Genomic DNA, 15,695 nt, shown 5'->3' with positions numbered 1-15,695 from the left:
AAAATTATGATAGAGTTTATCTTGAGTACGTTTTGGTTGTTGAGATTTTAGAACAAATTCAGAAACAACTCGCTCTCTTGTGAGACTCTCAATCGAAGTAACTAAATGTTCATTATTTTCTCTTGATCTTCTTTGAATTTATGGAGAAAAAAAGTCGTTGAGTAAATTTTCAAAATATTTAATTTTCATAATAATGGCCAAAACCCGTGTGCTCGCAAGCATCTCCAATCACATGGCTGCAAATAATATTATGGCAAATGTAGGAATCATATTGATACATTAATCATTAATTGAAAATGTCCTTTCTTACTTACAAGTTACAACCAATACCAGATGTACATAATTATTAGGAGTAGTAGTCGTGTACTTCAAATTATCCACCAGTTCTGAACAAATATATCACTTACTGGTCACCCTTTGGGCTAATCCGAATTCGGGAGGTGGTTAGATTCCAGTTCCCTCCCAATTATTGTTGCGGGGGATCGAATATGGGTCCTCTCTACTAAGTGTAGTCCCTAATTCCCAATCACCACTACTATATCTATAATATTTATACTAAAAATTATAAAGAGCAGTAATACTCTATTACACTAGTACTGTGGTACACTACCTTAGCTTATTACTTCTCTCTCTATCTTATATTGATGGCGGTTACCGGCAAAGGCTACGTCCCCGTCACCGGTGTAGGATTATTATCGACACCGGTGATGAGGTTGTTTGGTAGTGCTTTGCCGCGGCAGCCGGCAGCCGTTTCTGCAGTCTATAATGCAGAGCGTAAGTTTAGTTCATGGCCGATCACATCCACCACAATAAAAACTGTAACGCCAACTGTAAAAGTAGAGGTAGCTAAGAAGAACAATAATCATATCAATGGAAAAGCCAGGATTGTAAGTGCAATAACGGAAGAGGATGAGAAAAATAAGAGGAGTTGGAGAGAATATTTTGAATTGGCTAATCTCTTCATCAAATCCGATGGTGGAGGTGGCCGTGGCCATGGACCGCCTCGTTGGTTTTCACCGTTGGAGACGGGGAGTAGAATGCACAACTCCCCTCTCCTTCTCTACCTTCCCGGTATATAATTAATACTTTCTCCGTTTTATAAATATTGTAACAATTTTTTTACTAACGTCTCACAACTATATATTTGTACTACGAAGTATTTGTTAAGGTGAAATTAAAGTTTTTTTTTTTTGGACAATAAAATAAAGTTAAACATGCGCATGTAGAGGTTGGTCTATAAATCTATAATATTTTAAGGGTTAAAAATGATTACGGTAATTACATTATTTTGTACTTATTAAAAGTCTTCCTTTTATTGACGTTTAATTTATTATCTTTAACAAAGGAACATTTCTTCCCTAGTATCTTACCCACCTTAATTGATTAGTTTTGAGGGTAAATAACAAAATAAAAATTTGGTCCGTAATTCACATTAAATTAGACATGATCCAAGCTTATCAAACCAAGCTTGGCCTCGCCCTAAAATTACCTGGGTGTGGGCTGGGTTTTTGGGCCCAAAATTTCAACCCAGCCCAATTTTACAAAAAAAAGTTTAGATAGCTCAAAATACCAGGTTTGGGTATAACCGTATAAGTATAACTTTCTGCTCGAAAGCTTGGCTCAAACAAACACTTTTTTTTTTTTTTTTTTTTTTTTGAGAAACCCGACCCTTGATCACCTCTACATTAAATTAAACTTTTATATATTTTTAAGAAATACATCAAATTAAACTCCTAAAATATGAGGTTAAATTAAATTGTTATGAGCAAATGGAAGGTAAAGTCTTTGAGTAGAATTAACAAAGTTGAGATTATTATTTTCAATTTTTCCTTTAATTTTTACAAAAAAAAAAAAAAAAAAAATGACTTTCATGAATCCATACTTTCATCTTTCATGACTTCATTTCCCTTCGGGGGGGGGGGGGGGGTTTGGCAAGTAAGAATTGAGGGTGGTATTGGGAATTTTAATCTCAATTGAAAAAATAAGCCTAGTTTGTTTGGTGGGAATGAGAATAAAAAGGAATTTGGGAATGGAATTATTTATGGGTGAATTGCACTGAATTCCTAGGGAAAAATGACATTTTTGCCATTAATGAAAATAATGAAATAATAATCTTATTAAGGGCATTTTTGTAAAATTGTTATTTATTCCCCAAAAATTCCCACCCACTATCCAAACAAGGTGTTGATATATTTTCATATATTTCCAATTTCCATCCATTAATTCTCAATCCCAATCCCACCTTTTAATCCCTAAACTCGGATTCCCACCATCCAAACACCCCATCCAAAAAAAACTTCTATGAGTTCATCTGGTTCAATGGACCCAGATCACCTTTTATCTTATTATCCCAGCGTAATTTCCCTCCCATTTCAATTTTATCACAAGAAATTTAGTGCGCCAAAAACTTCCCCTCTTCCACAACACTCTTACAAATAACAAATTACACAAATCAATAAAAAAAAGTGTTCAAATTATATTTTTGTGAATACATCCTCAATTCATTCACATACCAGATTACTATTATGCAGCAGAAAGTTACTGTCTTCATCAGTTATGATGCAACCATGAATTTGAGGTAGTTTTTTGGGGAGGAATGAAAAAATTCATGTGAATTTCAATTTTTTCGGGTGGTAATGGGTTTTAATAGGTTGGGTGGATGAAAAATTGATGACATTTTGGATTGGCAAAGCTCAACAAACTCGTCGCCAAACTCTACCGCGAACTGGGTTTCCCCGTGCTAGGGGTCTTTGGCGACGAGTTTGTTGATCTACCACGGGGAAACCCAGTTCGCGGTAAAGTTTTCCAGACGAAAGATATGCTCAAATTGTTTCCTTATATGGGAAATTGGGGGAGAGTTAAAAACTGAAAAATGGGGGGTTTGAGTTTGGTACTTTGGTTATGGTGGTGAAGAGGTAAATAGAGAAGTGGATGAAATCCGTCAAATGATAGTGTTTGGTACTTTACTAGTAGTACAATTGCTATGTTAGATGTTTCATTACTTATTCAAAGTTGGTTTTGATCAAATATATAATTTACAGGAATTGATGGTCTTGGGTGTGGACTTGTTTTACAACACCAGAAACTAGGCAAGTGAGTATTACATGCTTCATTACTTCATTGCCAATCCTTTTACTTTACTGTTTATTCATTGGCAAACCTGTTTTTGTAACAACAAAAATATTCTATTTTGGCTTAACTACATTCCTGTCTATCTTGGTATCCAAATTAAAGAAAGTGTTCATTACGCCGAACTAATGGGATATTGTCTTCTTTGTCAAATGTCAAGGATATTTGATGTATGGTGCTTGCACATACCTGTCAAGGATCGAACTCCATTCCAAGGTCTACCTCTTTTCAATTTTGCACCATGAATGTATATTAGTTATATACATATGCCAAGTACATTGTCTGTTTTTTATGTTTTGTAACCTGTTATCCTGTTGTGTATTTTACTTTGTAAAAAATTACATGATTATGTATGCACATCTATTCAACAAATGTAGCATATGTTCATGTCGAACCCATTTTACATTAATTTAATGTGTTGTAGTAATAACCCTAAGTCCCTAATGTTTGTTATCATAGACAATATTGTCTTACTACTGTTATTTTTCTTTCTTCATTTAGAACTGGTATTGCTGGTTGAGGAAACTGTAAGGTCAGAGAATCATCGGTCCCCTGAGAAACCCATTTACCTTGTTGGAGAATCGATTGGAGGATGTCTTGCATTAGCTGTGGCAGCTCGAAATCCTGATATTGATCTTGTACTCATTTTGGCTAATCCTGGTAATAATTATTGTTTGTGCAACCAGCCCTGTACTTGTAAATTTTTCTTAATGATTTCCCATGTATTTTCTTGAGCTGAACTACCATCAATCTTGTGATCTCAATTAAGTTTGTATAGAAAATATACCACTAAATTGTATCTGCTAAACTTTGGCTAAATGTGATGCATTATGTGAATCTCAGTCGATGTTTAGAATCTTAATCAATTAAAAAAATCTGCCTGTATGGTGCCATGATTTGCAGAAATTCTCTATTGTTGAAGTGAAATGACTAGAACAAAGACCATTGGTTAATGAGGAATATTGGGGAGCATATGTAAGCTACATTAACATTATGAACATCTCTCAAATCCTGGAGATTAGAACATTGATTTTGTTTTCTCTGGTTATTTGATTATCAAAATTGTATTCAACGTTTTTAGTCTACAATCACTTGTTATTTTGCCACTCCATAGAGTCCAAATTTTACTGCGGTGAAAGAAAATTAAACTCCCATGCTTATTCAGTTACTTGCTTGAACTAGTTATAATATATTGTTAATATTGGTCTTGCAGCTACATGTTATAGCAAATCAAACCTGCAACTTCTATTTCCTTTATTGAAAGTCATCCCCAATGAGCTTTCTCTGATCAGTATACGAAACACCCTCGGCCTTATGACAGGTTTAGTTTCCTTTTCGTCTATCTGATTTTTTATTGCTTTATATCTAAGCCAACAGTTTATGCGTGCTGAAGATTGAATACTATTTCCTAATCTTCCTTGTTTATTTCTTTTAATCAGAGGACCATTGATACCTCTTTAGTAAAGCAGGTGTATGTAGGGTCCTAAATAAATTGTGTTCATGGTCCTTTGCTTTAGTTTTCTATGTAATTTTATATGAATCCAACTTTAAGTTACTCATATAAATGGTCCTACTCCATGGATATGATTTTGAGGGTGAAAATGAAATGTCCACCTTTGATTGATGACTGTAGAGCTTTACATATTCAATCTCTATCATCAGCAAAACGGACAGTGCAGCTGTATCAGTTTAAATATGTGCTTCTGTGATAATAATTTATCTATCAAGTGATTGTAGCGTGCCCATGTTACCTGATTTTGCATTGGAGATTTTTTCTTGATTTTTTTTCTTTTTTTTTTTTTTTTTTTTTTTTTTTGAGAGAGAGATCATCAAAAAATGAGGTGTAGAGTAATAGTTGTAGGAATATATATTTCTCTCACGATTTTTACTTAAAGGAGTAGATCTGTATAGAAACATATTGAGACTCAAAACTATAATTAGTAAAGACTATATCAACAAGTTTCCGAAATAGAGATACTCTAAAGTTTGACCTTCACATTTGCAAACTAAACTGTTGGATTCCAATGCAGGGTATCTGGGTATGTACCACTCCCTGAAATATGAGACCTAAACTCATAACTGTGAAAGGCTACCATTGCAATGTCGAATAACAAATGCTATGATACAGTTTTATAAGGAGTGATATAAATAGAGGAGAGCTGGACTTCCATAAAACATAGCAAGCTGGACATAGGTTAGAAGTTGAATTGCTAATAAAACTTGTGATAACCCTCCTTGAACATTGTGTTTATAACTTTGTCACCACTCACATATCAATAATGATGTGTAGTGCAGCAAATTTTCTGAGCCATGAGAATTTTTCATCACTAATCCATGTTTGTTTCAACGAGGAGAAGACTAATTGTATCTGGCTAGCAAAAAAATTAAGCAGCTGACAATTTCCTTTCAATTTCCCCAGGTGAACCCTTTTATTTGATCTCATCTAGTGTAGAGAAAGGTCTTGAACGACAAGCAACATTGGAACAACGTTCTCAAGGTCTTGGTGATCTGTTATCCTACTTATCTGTAAGTCCCAATACTCTTATTGAATCTCCATTGCACAACTTATTTTACATTTATGATAGCCAGGTATGTACAGTATATTATCCATATATTAGTGTTTTGTTTTGTTTTGAGCTGTGTTGTATCAAGGCTTTTGAGCTTTTATGCATGTCAGTGTGTCTCTGCTTGAAGGCTTTCTCTTCCTTTCTGATCTGCTGGGATAATAAAAGTGTTGGAACTTGGGAATACTAAGGGAGAGAAAAAAATAATAATTCAAAACCTCCTTTATTCATTTATCATGTCTTCTTTCTTGTTACGCCGTATTATATACAAAGTATCATTGTAACCTTTTTTCCTTAGATTTTCAATTCTCTTCAGTCTTTCTATATGGCTTATTACTTATGAAATTTGTACCATTTATGTACAGTATCAGAATGCTATTGTTTATCATTATACAAGTGAATACTTACTAAGCAATGAGTTCTTGAATGAGGTCACAGTTATTGGCTGGAATTTTAAATGAATTATTGTGAGCATATGTCTGAGTTGTAAACTGAACATATTTGTCCTTCGATTAATTAAGCCTTTTGTTTTGTCATTGATATTTTAGAGTTTTATACCCAATCTATTTTTTACTTTGCATTTTATCTACTTGTAAGAAATTCATGATTAAAGTCGTAGGTCTTGGCTGATATTCTTCCTAGAGAGACACTTTTGTGGAAGCTGCAGATGATGAAATCAGCTTGCTCATTTGCTAATTCGCGTTTACATGCTGTCAAAGCCCAGATTTTAATTCTTGCCAGGTGGTCATTACTTTCATCTCATAAGCTTAATCAGTTACTGTAAAAACTAAAAAGATTTCCTTAATTTGCAGTTCTGGTTTGCTATAATCCCAAGTTAAGGAATGAATATATCTTTAATCTTGCTAATCTTTAGTTTGAGGATTTCAAATTAACGTCCTTGAATACTTGTTAAGATTGATTAAAATGTGAGCGTTCCTCGCCAGACCACATGGAGTGCTGGTCACATTTAGATTTGTGAGGCGATGGTACCAATTTGGTTTTTGACCTGATGTACGCCACAATAGCTTGTTTATTTTTTTTGGTAAATGTATAGTATGTAAATCAAATATCTCACAAATGCATATACAAGCATATAGCACACCTTTCTATACTTCAGTATTTGTGCAAATGTGCAAAATTGCAAATAATACTAGGAAGCAGAGAATTAGAAATAAGATGATGTCAAATAAGCCAAGATGGTACTTTGACTGTACTTTTAAAAAGTCATACAGTGATATACTACTTTCACTTTCTGTTTTTCAGCTTTATTATTTGTAATTTATCACAGTGAAAGGGATCAACTTCTACCAAGCTTGGAGGAAGCAGAAAAGATTCGTGAAGCTTTGCCAAAACAAGAGATTCGTGTGCTGAAAAACACTGGTAAAATGCCAAAGTGTGAGATTCGTAACATCCAGGATTCTGGTCATTTTCTCTTCCTGGTTAGTTGAACTTTGCCCTTCTTAGAAGTTCTGAGACTGGATTCTGATATGGCACATTCTATTCTTCTTGATATGATACTCTTGTCTTAGCAAGATTATTTTCTTCCTTTTTATTTTTTCTGTTTAGTCTTGACATTTACTTTTTAATATGCTTTAATTCACAGGAAGATGGTGTTGATGTTGTGACCATTATAAAGGGTACAAGTCTATATCGTTGTGGTAAATTCCATGACTATCTTTCCGACTACTTGCCTCCCACTGACGCTGAATATAAAAAACTATCTGATTCATTCAGGTAAATAATCTTTTTTAGTATATATCATCTGTGTGAACGTAGTAATGACTAATGGCACCAGATATGAAAAATTCAAGAAGGGAGAAAAGAAAAGCTCTTGAGGTGATATTACCATATAATCTCTTCATTTCAAAAATTCAAAGTATACTACATTTCAAATCCTAATATATCAGTGCAGCATTAGTTGTCACTATAGAACACCAATGTCACTATACATCAACACAATTATATGTGATATTAACTGAATTCTATGAGTGTGTAAGTAGCTATACTTCCTTGTATCATAAAATGAAGGGGCAAATGAGGAACACTAGCTTACATGGTTCAGAATTCAGATTTTAAAAATTTTGTGTGGATCTTGATTATAGTTGCTTTTATCATCATATCATTGATCACAGATGGCTTGACATTGCTACTGGACTGGTGATGCTCTCTACTTTGGAGAATGGTAAAATTGTGCGAGGCCTTGCAGGAATTCCTAGTGAAGGTCCTGTAGTATTAGTTGGAAATCACATGTTACTGGCTTTGGATACATTTTCTATAGTACGAAACTTTATGGAAAAAAGAAATATTCTCTTGAGAGTTCTTTCACATCCTTTGTTTTTTGTAAAGCTGCAAGAAGATGTATTGGATTTATCTTTGTTCGATTCATTTAGGATCATGGGTGCAATTCCGGTCTCAGCCAGTAACATCTACAAGTTACTTTCATCAGGTTCTCACATTCTGTTGTATCCGGGAGGAGTGCGTGAAGCTCTTCATGACAAGGTTATGTATCTACTCTATAAAAAATTGCGTCTTTCTCAATTCTAGCTCATTTTGGTGGAAGTTTAAGGTTGCAAACTCTAGATGGATGTCAGAAGTGTGCAGCTTTCCCATTTATATACTTGGCTAATTTTGTATAGCTGACTAGCTGTCCTTTTATGTAGAGACCAGCAGGCAGCAGAGAATTATAAGTAATACTCCCTCCGTCTCTTTATTAATGTCCACTTTCTATCATTTATTACTCACATAATAAAGAGAAAGTGGACAATAATAAAGAGACGGAGGGAGTATAACTCAAGGATTTTTTTTTTTTTTTTTTTTTTTTTTTTTTTTTTATTATTTTAATAAGAAGACAGACAACTCCAATATAAATACTAAATTACTAAGTGTAATGGTAATACTAACACCTTTTGTAGTTCCACTGCTGAGAGAGAGAGTCAAAGTCAGAGAATTTTGTAGTCATGTGACTGTATGGCAATGGAATGTATCGGTTGATATTTTATAAATAAAATTCGATTAAACAATTAACTATGCAGGGTGAGGAATATCAATTATTTTGGCCAGAAAGGTCTGAATTTGTGAGAATGGCTGCTAGATTTGGAGCAAAGATTATACCTTTCGGGGTTATTGGAGAAGATGATATTTGTGAGGTTAGTTCGCGTCTGTCTTAACTCTTAATACTTAGTCCATTTGGAATTTTACTAATTTACCTTATGATTATCCATTTGTTCATCAAGTCTGAAACAATAAGCATACATGCATGATTCTTCACACCAAATCCATTCTTCATTCATATGCACTCAACATATATTGATATATGACATATTCCCTGGCATACTAAGGTATGCATTTTGTCAACAACCTGATTTTTATATGGATGTACCTATACAACATAAACATGTTTATCTCACTATTACATCTATAAAATTCACGTATTATATTCTTTACGAATGAATTTTGTTTGTTGTATATCTGCAGATTCTTTTAGACTCTGAAGACCAGATGAAATTTCCTTACCTCAGGGAAGCCATAGAGAAACGAACTAGTCAGATCCAATTAAGGTAATCTTGGTTCGCATCATGGTTTGATAATAATTAAATTTTCTTATAATTCTTCTGCTAACAGGTATTGTATTCTCTTAGCTTGCTCCGGTTTTTACCTAACATATGAGCCCTCAAATAAAGGCTTAATATCTGAAAAAACCTCCATCCATGAGCTAACCTTTGTTAATTGTGATAGGACTGACTTGGAAGGGGAAGTAGCAAATCAAATTATGTATTTTCCAGGAGCTGTACCAAAACTTCCAGGCCGATTCTATTATATGTTTGGCAAACCAATTGACACAGCAGGTATCTTTCTGATTAGTGTATGCAAAGATTCTGTCTCATGTCCAGTACAGACTTATGCGCCTTACAATTTGTTTTTCGAGTTTTTAGATTGCTAATGTATAACATGGAAACTAGAGAAATTTATCAATGCAATTAGTAGTTGTTTAATTCGTGTACTCTATGTTCCTGACTTCTCTATATCTTTATCTAATCAACTTTTCTTCTAATGGTTTGTTTGTTAGTCATCCTGCTACATACAATGATGTGAATTTTGCTGTGTATTACAGGGATGAAGCAGGAGTTGAGAGACAAAGAGAAAGCACACCAAGTATATTTACAAGTAAAGTCGGATGTTGAGCGTTGCATCTCATATTTAAAGGAGAGAAGAGAAAAAGATCCCTACCGGAGTCTTGCTGCCCGAGCATTGTACCAAACCATGCATGGTTCCGAGGCTGAAATTCCTACATTTGAGCATTAGTTATTATTTACATACATGGAAGTTCCTTAACTACAAGAATTCATGTTATCTACAGAACTGCATACAATGGTCCAGTCCTGTATACTCCAACACAATAAATAAATAAATAAATAGCTAAGGGACCTTTACTACTTGTATCATTGTATGTAAAATCAGACAAACGGTTAATAACGATTCATTGGTATCTTATTTGCTTCCTGAACCGTCATTTTCATGAAGGAATATTTTTCATTTCTATCTTTATGTTGTCAACCACGATGCCAAGCCTCAGGTGCCACGACAAGTTTCATTCATCACAGGAGACAGTTATAACTCTTACAAGCCAGATTCAGTCGAGGAGTAACTATTTGGGAGCTCCTGCTGATCGATGACTGTGGTGATTTTAAGGCCGCTAACTACATCGTCCAAAGGAAACTCAGCCTTCTATACGAGCTCTTAGTATGAATGTAGCTTGAAAGTTTTCTTACTTTTCTGCTGTCTGGCTTTGTAGACTGTTTTTAGGAGTTGGAAACTTGGAAGCACTATGTTAGTTTTCTTAATGAAACTGAAATCATGTGCAACGAGACCATAAAGATATACTTGTACAAATCTTCTGTTCTCTTGTACTTCCTTCGTGTCCTCGAATCCTGCTATATATTGAGCTTAGATTAAGTCATACTTCATTACTTCGTAGTATATACATTCATAATAGAAGTAACTGTTTTATATGCTTAAATTACAGTAGTGTGCAGTAGACCTTGCAAACATGTCATTCGGGTCAGGTTCGGGTCGGGTTATTTTGGGTTGGGCCAATTTTTTAGGACCAATATTCGGGTCGAGTCCATTCCAGTTGGGTCAGTTTGGGTCGAGCTAAGTTTGTGTCGAGACACCAAAATAATTTCACTTACAAAAAATAGTTAGAAAAATAAAGTAAAATCGTTAAAAAAAAAAAAAAAAAAAGTGAGTACCTATTACTTATTAAGGAAAGAAAAAAGCCTTAAACTAAGTAATTAACTATTTCACCATATTCACTACAGAAATCGTGTCACTTCGGGTTAATCAATTCGCGTTAAAATCGGGTCGGGTCATTTTGGACATCGGGTCACATTTGGGTCAACTCCATTTTAGGTCGGGTTAGTTTGGGTTCGGATCACGAGTCAGATCATTTGGGTCGAGTCAGGATTGCCAGGTCTAGTGTGCAGGTAACAAGCTAAGGTTTAAGGTTTACTAGTGCACTCCGTAAATTTGTTGTTAAACTTGGTTATGTGTTTACGAAGTACACTAGTACTTAAGCTATAAGCCAAATGTTATTACAGGACCTTAGAATGAAATGAACCTACATAGTTTTTCTGGTCATTCCTACATGATCAAGCAATAACATTTCTAAACCAAGAGAGTGAGGTAAGCTCAAGTGGTTAACACATTTCTTCCGATTTTAGGAGATCCCGTGATCGGTTTTCACCCCATCTTGTGGCTCTCTAAAGAAAAAAACACCAAAAAGATAAAATTACTATTTTAACATTTGAAGATAAGATAATGAAATAGGCTTATATTAGCAATCAATTAGGGTAGTGCATAGAAATTGGGACAATGATAGGCCCAATAGAGACAGGTCTTATTCAAAATAGAGATTAAAGCCGAGCTATAGATTATACTTGTACATCACAATTGTTAAAAATCAAAAGACGTGGAAACTGCAATGCATATATACTTATTACATTGAATAGATATATCAAATGTGGATTAGAAAATTTTCTACTTTGGTATTTTGAGGTTTGACATGATTTTCCCTCCAAATAAAAAAAATAAATAAATAAAGGTTTGACACAATTTCTATTTCAAAATTGATCAAACTGTAAAATCCTAATGACTTGACATTTAAGGCCATTAAAGTGTTAATCTAGACAAGTATGGAAATTCAGCCATATGTGCAATTATGATATTATTCTTTGATGATTAAGCGATTGCAAATATTATTAGCGGATTTAGCTATACCATATACCGGAGGGTATTAGGGTCCATGGTAATCATCTCGGCAAATTTTTTTTCTGGCCCAAATTTGTCAAAATTGAAGGCTATTTATCCACGTTTTATTTATCAACTTCGGAGGTTTCGAAACCTGGTATCGGAAAGTCTTGAGATGGTAGGGGACACATCTCGGGGTCATATAATGACTTTTGGAACCATATATGACAATTATATGTTATCATAAATGTCCGTGGTGTAGCTTGATTTAATGAAATCAATGCAAGTTGTAATCCGGTAAATTTATTGTTTAAATGCATATTGGATGGTTTTACCTACTCATATATGCTCCTAGAGGGTATTAGGGACCATAGTAAACATCTCGACAATTTTTATTTACAGGCGAAAAAAAGGTCAAAAAAATCCAAAATTGAAGGCTATTATCCACGCTTTTTGAGGAATTTTGGAGGTTACGGGGCCCGGTGGCGAAAAGTGTTGAGTTTCTAGGGGACACATATCGGGGTCATATAATGACGTTTGGAACCACATATGACATTATATGTTGTCATAAATGTCCGTGGTGTAGTTTGATTTGCTGAAATCAGTGCAAGTTGTAATCCGGTAAATTGACTGTTTAAAGGCATATTGGATGGTTTTACCTACACAAATGGGCTACCAGAGGGTATTAGGGACCATGGTAAACATCTCGGCAATTTTTATTTACGAGCGAAAAAAGGTCAAAAATATCCAAAATTGAAGGCTATTATCCACGCTTTTTGAGGAATTTTGGAGGTTACGGGGCCCGGTGGCGAAAAGTATTGAGATTTCAGGGGATACATCTCTGGGTCATATAATGCCGTTTGGAACAATATATAAACATTATATGTTGTTATAAATGTCCGTGGTAGGTTTGAATTCACGAATTCGGTGCAAGTTGCGAACGGGTAAATTGACCGTTTAAAGGCGTATTGGATGGTTGCACCCACCTAAATAGACTCGCGGGGTGTATTAGGGTCCATGGTAAGCATCTCGACAATTTTATTTCCGGGTCAAAATAAGTGGTAAATTGGCCAAAATTGTAGGCTATAATATATGATTTTGGGTTAGTTTTTGACATTTTTTCAAAAAATGAACTGAATATATTGGATGACTCCTAGGGTCATATAAGGAGGTTTGAAACCATAAGACACCGATAAGAATGTCCATAAAGTTCATTACAAGCACTTCATAGTATAAGAGAGTCAAGAGAGTCATTCTTTATAGAGCTTCATAGTAGTTTCAAGATTTTTAACTATCAATACTTGAACAGAAAAGGTTACTACGTTATTAATTTTAGATAAAAGAAACCAAGATCAGATAATAATTCATTCCATAAACCAAGGTTGATGAGTCACATTGAAATGACCTTTTCAACCTCTATTCTCTATTACTACTCGTACAAAACTAGCCAAGAAAAAGTGAATACTCGGTGATAATTTTTTAAGTTGGTTAAAATCTTGAAATATCCGGGAATCAAGTATCAATTACGTACTAAGAAATTTTCCGTATACACTGTAATAACTTCAATCATTAATGACTATCATTGTGAGTGGGATGAGGACATAAGAGATGGAGCTCCACGCATAAAATTGTGCAAGCATAAAATTGTGAAACCAAAACATCGATCAAGGATTTTCTCTTAACAAAAGTCAGAATCATAAAAAAATAAATACAATACTAGAAATAATAATAATAATAATAATAATAATAATAATAATAATAATAATAATAATAATAATAATAATAATAATAAAGAAACCTTTTTTTTAAAAAAAAGAAGTCCTAAAAGTTCATTAATTAAAGTCATACAACATCTATAATTGACAATTAATGATAGAGAAAACGAATTTTGTCAAAAAAAAAAAAAAAAAAAGAATTAATCAAGGAAGGGCTAAGAATCCAAAAATGTAAATATAACAATTCGGCACATTCTTAATTCCTTTTTGAGTGACCCGAATCTGAGCCATCCAAGATCGGAAAAACCTTTTATTTCAAGGAGATAAACCCTTTTCTTTTGAGGGAGACATTATTATAAGCTAAAAACAAAAAGTTTAAAAGAAAATAAAATCAGGGTTTTTCACCGGTGAAATCCGATGAAAGCCCCTTAAAAATTGACAAGAAGACTTGGGTTTTTGGTTGAGAAGCAATTTTTTATTAACAACACCTTAATCAAACTTTCTAGTAAAAATAAAGAAACCCCTATTAATTACTCGCGAATAATAAGCTAAAGCTAAACCTTAATTAATTGATAAAAAGTATCATAACTGAAAACCTCTAAATGCAACCAACAAGCGTACCTAATAGAAATTAATTATACTAATAACAACAACATTGTCTGAAATAATATAAAACCCTAATAAATTGTTTAATTTTAAACCCTAACAAATAATAATCAAACAACAACACTTGATTCAAGAGATTGATCAATAATATTTATGGCCTATTGCGGTTCCAAACAGCATGACGGGTTTTTCTTTGATGATGATGAAGTGAAGAGCGGCGTTGTGTCGAAACGTTGCAACAAGAATGCAATCATCTTCTTTTAGTCCATTATCCTTCTTCAGTTTAGGCCACTCGCGTCCTTTCCCCGACTTCAAAACATACTTAAATTTGGGATCATCCTCGTTGTTGTTGTTGTTGTTGTCGTCGTTGTTCTTCTTCTTATCTTTATAATTCCATCTACTTAGGGGCATCTTGTACACGATCGATCCCATGATGACGTTGACTTCGATATCCGCCGTTTTAAGAAGCTCTTTCTCATGATTTGTTAGGAACGACGCATCAAGTTTTTTATCTGAACCTGCCGGGAGGGCTAGTCGTGCTTGTTGAGGTGCCATATCAGATGGAGTCATTTTCTTTTCCATTATTACTTTCACTTCGCTAATCTCTTCTTTATTGTATCCCAAAATACGCGTCACATGCTCGACAATTGAGGCTTTAGTAGCATCATTATCATGATCAACGAAAGATAATTTATTAGCAGCAGGCTTCTTGATCTTCATCTTCTTAGGTTTGTTGTTGTTGTTGTTGCTGATCACGTGCACGGGGGGTTTCGAGGCCTCGGGTTGTTGTTGTTGTTGTGATGAAGGTGATGGTTTGGCAAAGGTAATTTTCAAGTTGAAATTAGGGCTTCTCATAATGTAACACTCTCTTTGTATCTTGGATTTTGGTTCATCATCATCTTTGGTTGTAGCATTATTATTGTTTCGTTTGTTGTTGTTGTTGATGGTGGTGTTTTCTTGGGTTTCTGATTTCTCCATTGAAATCGATCGAGAAAGAAGAACGAAGAACAAGGTAAGAGAGAATGATTTCAACAAGAGAATGAATTGAATGAATGAAGCTATAATGCGTAATGAATTGAGTATATATAGGTAAAATGATGAATCAAGAGGAGTTCGGGATGATTTAGGAATGAACATACTTGATGAGCAAGCTCCCTAAAATATCTGTTTTAGTAGTAATATGATTGTTTCTAGGAAATAAAATCCAAAAGATTTTGTTCAAAAAGATTATATTCTTATTATAGGAATTAATATCTAAAAACCTAGATTAAGATAGAGAGATACTCTAAGATTCTAGGAACCTTATTAGTTTGAAAGCTAATAGACTACGAGTAGTATTAGTTAGCTGAGTGTTGTTAAATAAAAAAAAAAATCTGATCTTTTACAATGTGACGATATATATAATCTGATATTTACTCGGCTCATTCCTAATTAA

The 15,695-nt window shown here is 34.1% G+C and overlaps 1 protein-coding gene across 1 annotated transcript; it reads left to right on the top strand.

The window, feature by feature from the left end:
• Positions 1-644: 644 nt before the first annotated feature.
• LOC145600259 (phytyl ester synthase 2, chloroplastic-like) lies at positions 645-10,500 on the top strand. Its single transcript, XM_081656185.1, has 14 exons — positions 645-1,071; positions 3,042-3,093; positions 3,290-3,345; positions 3,631-3,789; positions 4,343-4,450; positions 5,549-5,655; positions 6,313-6,434; positions 6,982-7,132; positions 7,297-7,427; positions 7,826-8,192; positions 8,726-8,839; positions 9,168-9,250; positions 9,429-9,538; positions 9,805-10,500. Exons 1-14 carry the CDS (start codon positions 645-647, stop codon positions 9,993-9,995), a joined length of 2,178 nt encoding a protein of 725 aa, XP_081512311.1. The 3' UTR covers positions 9,996-10,500.
• The last annotated feature ends 5,195 nt before the right edge of the window (positions 10,501-15,695 follow it).

Source organism: Chenopodium album, chromosome 21 (genome assembly GCF_948465745.1).
Source record: "Chenopodium album chromosome 21, dcCheAlbu1.1, whole genome shotgun sequence".
Lineage (NCBI taxonomy): Eukaryota > Viridiplantae > Streptophyta > Magnoliopsida > Caryophyllales > Amaranthaceae > Chenopodium > Chenopodium album.
This window is presented reverse-complemented; position numbering and strand designations above follow the sequence as displayed.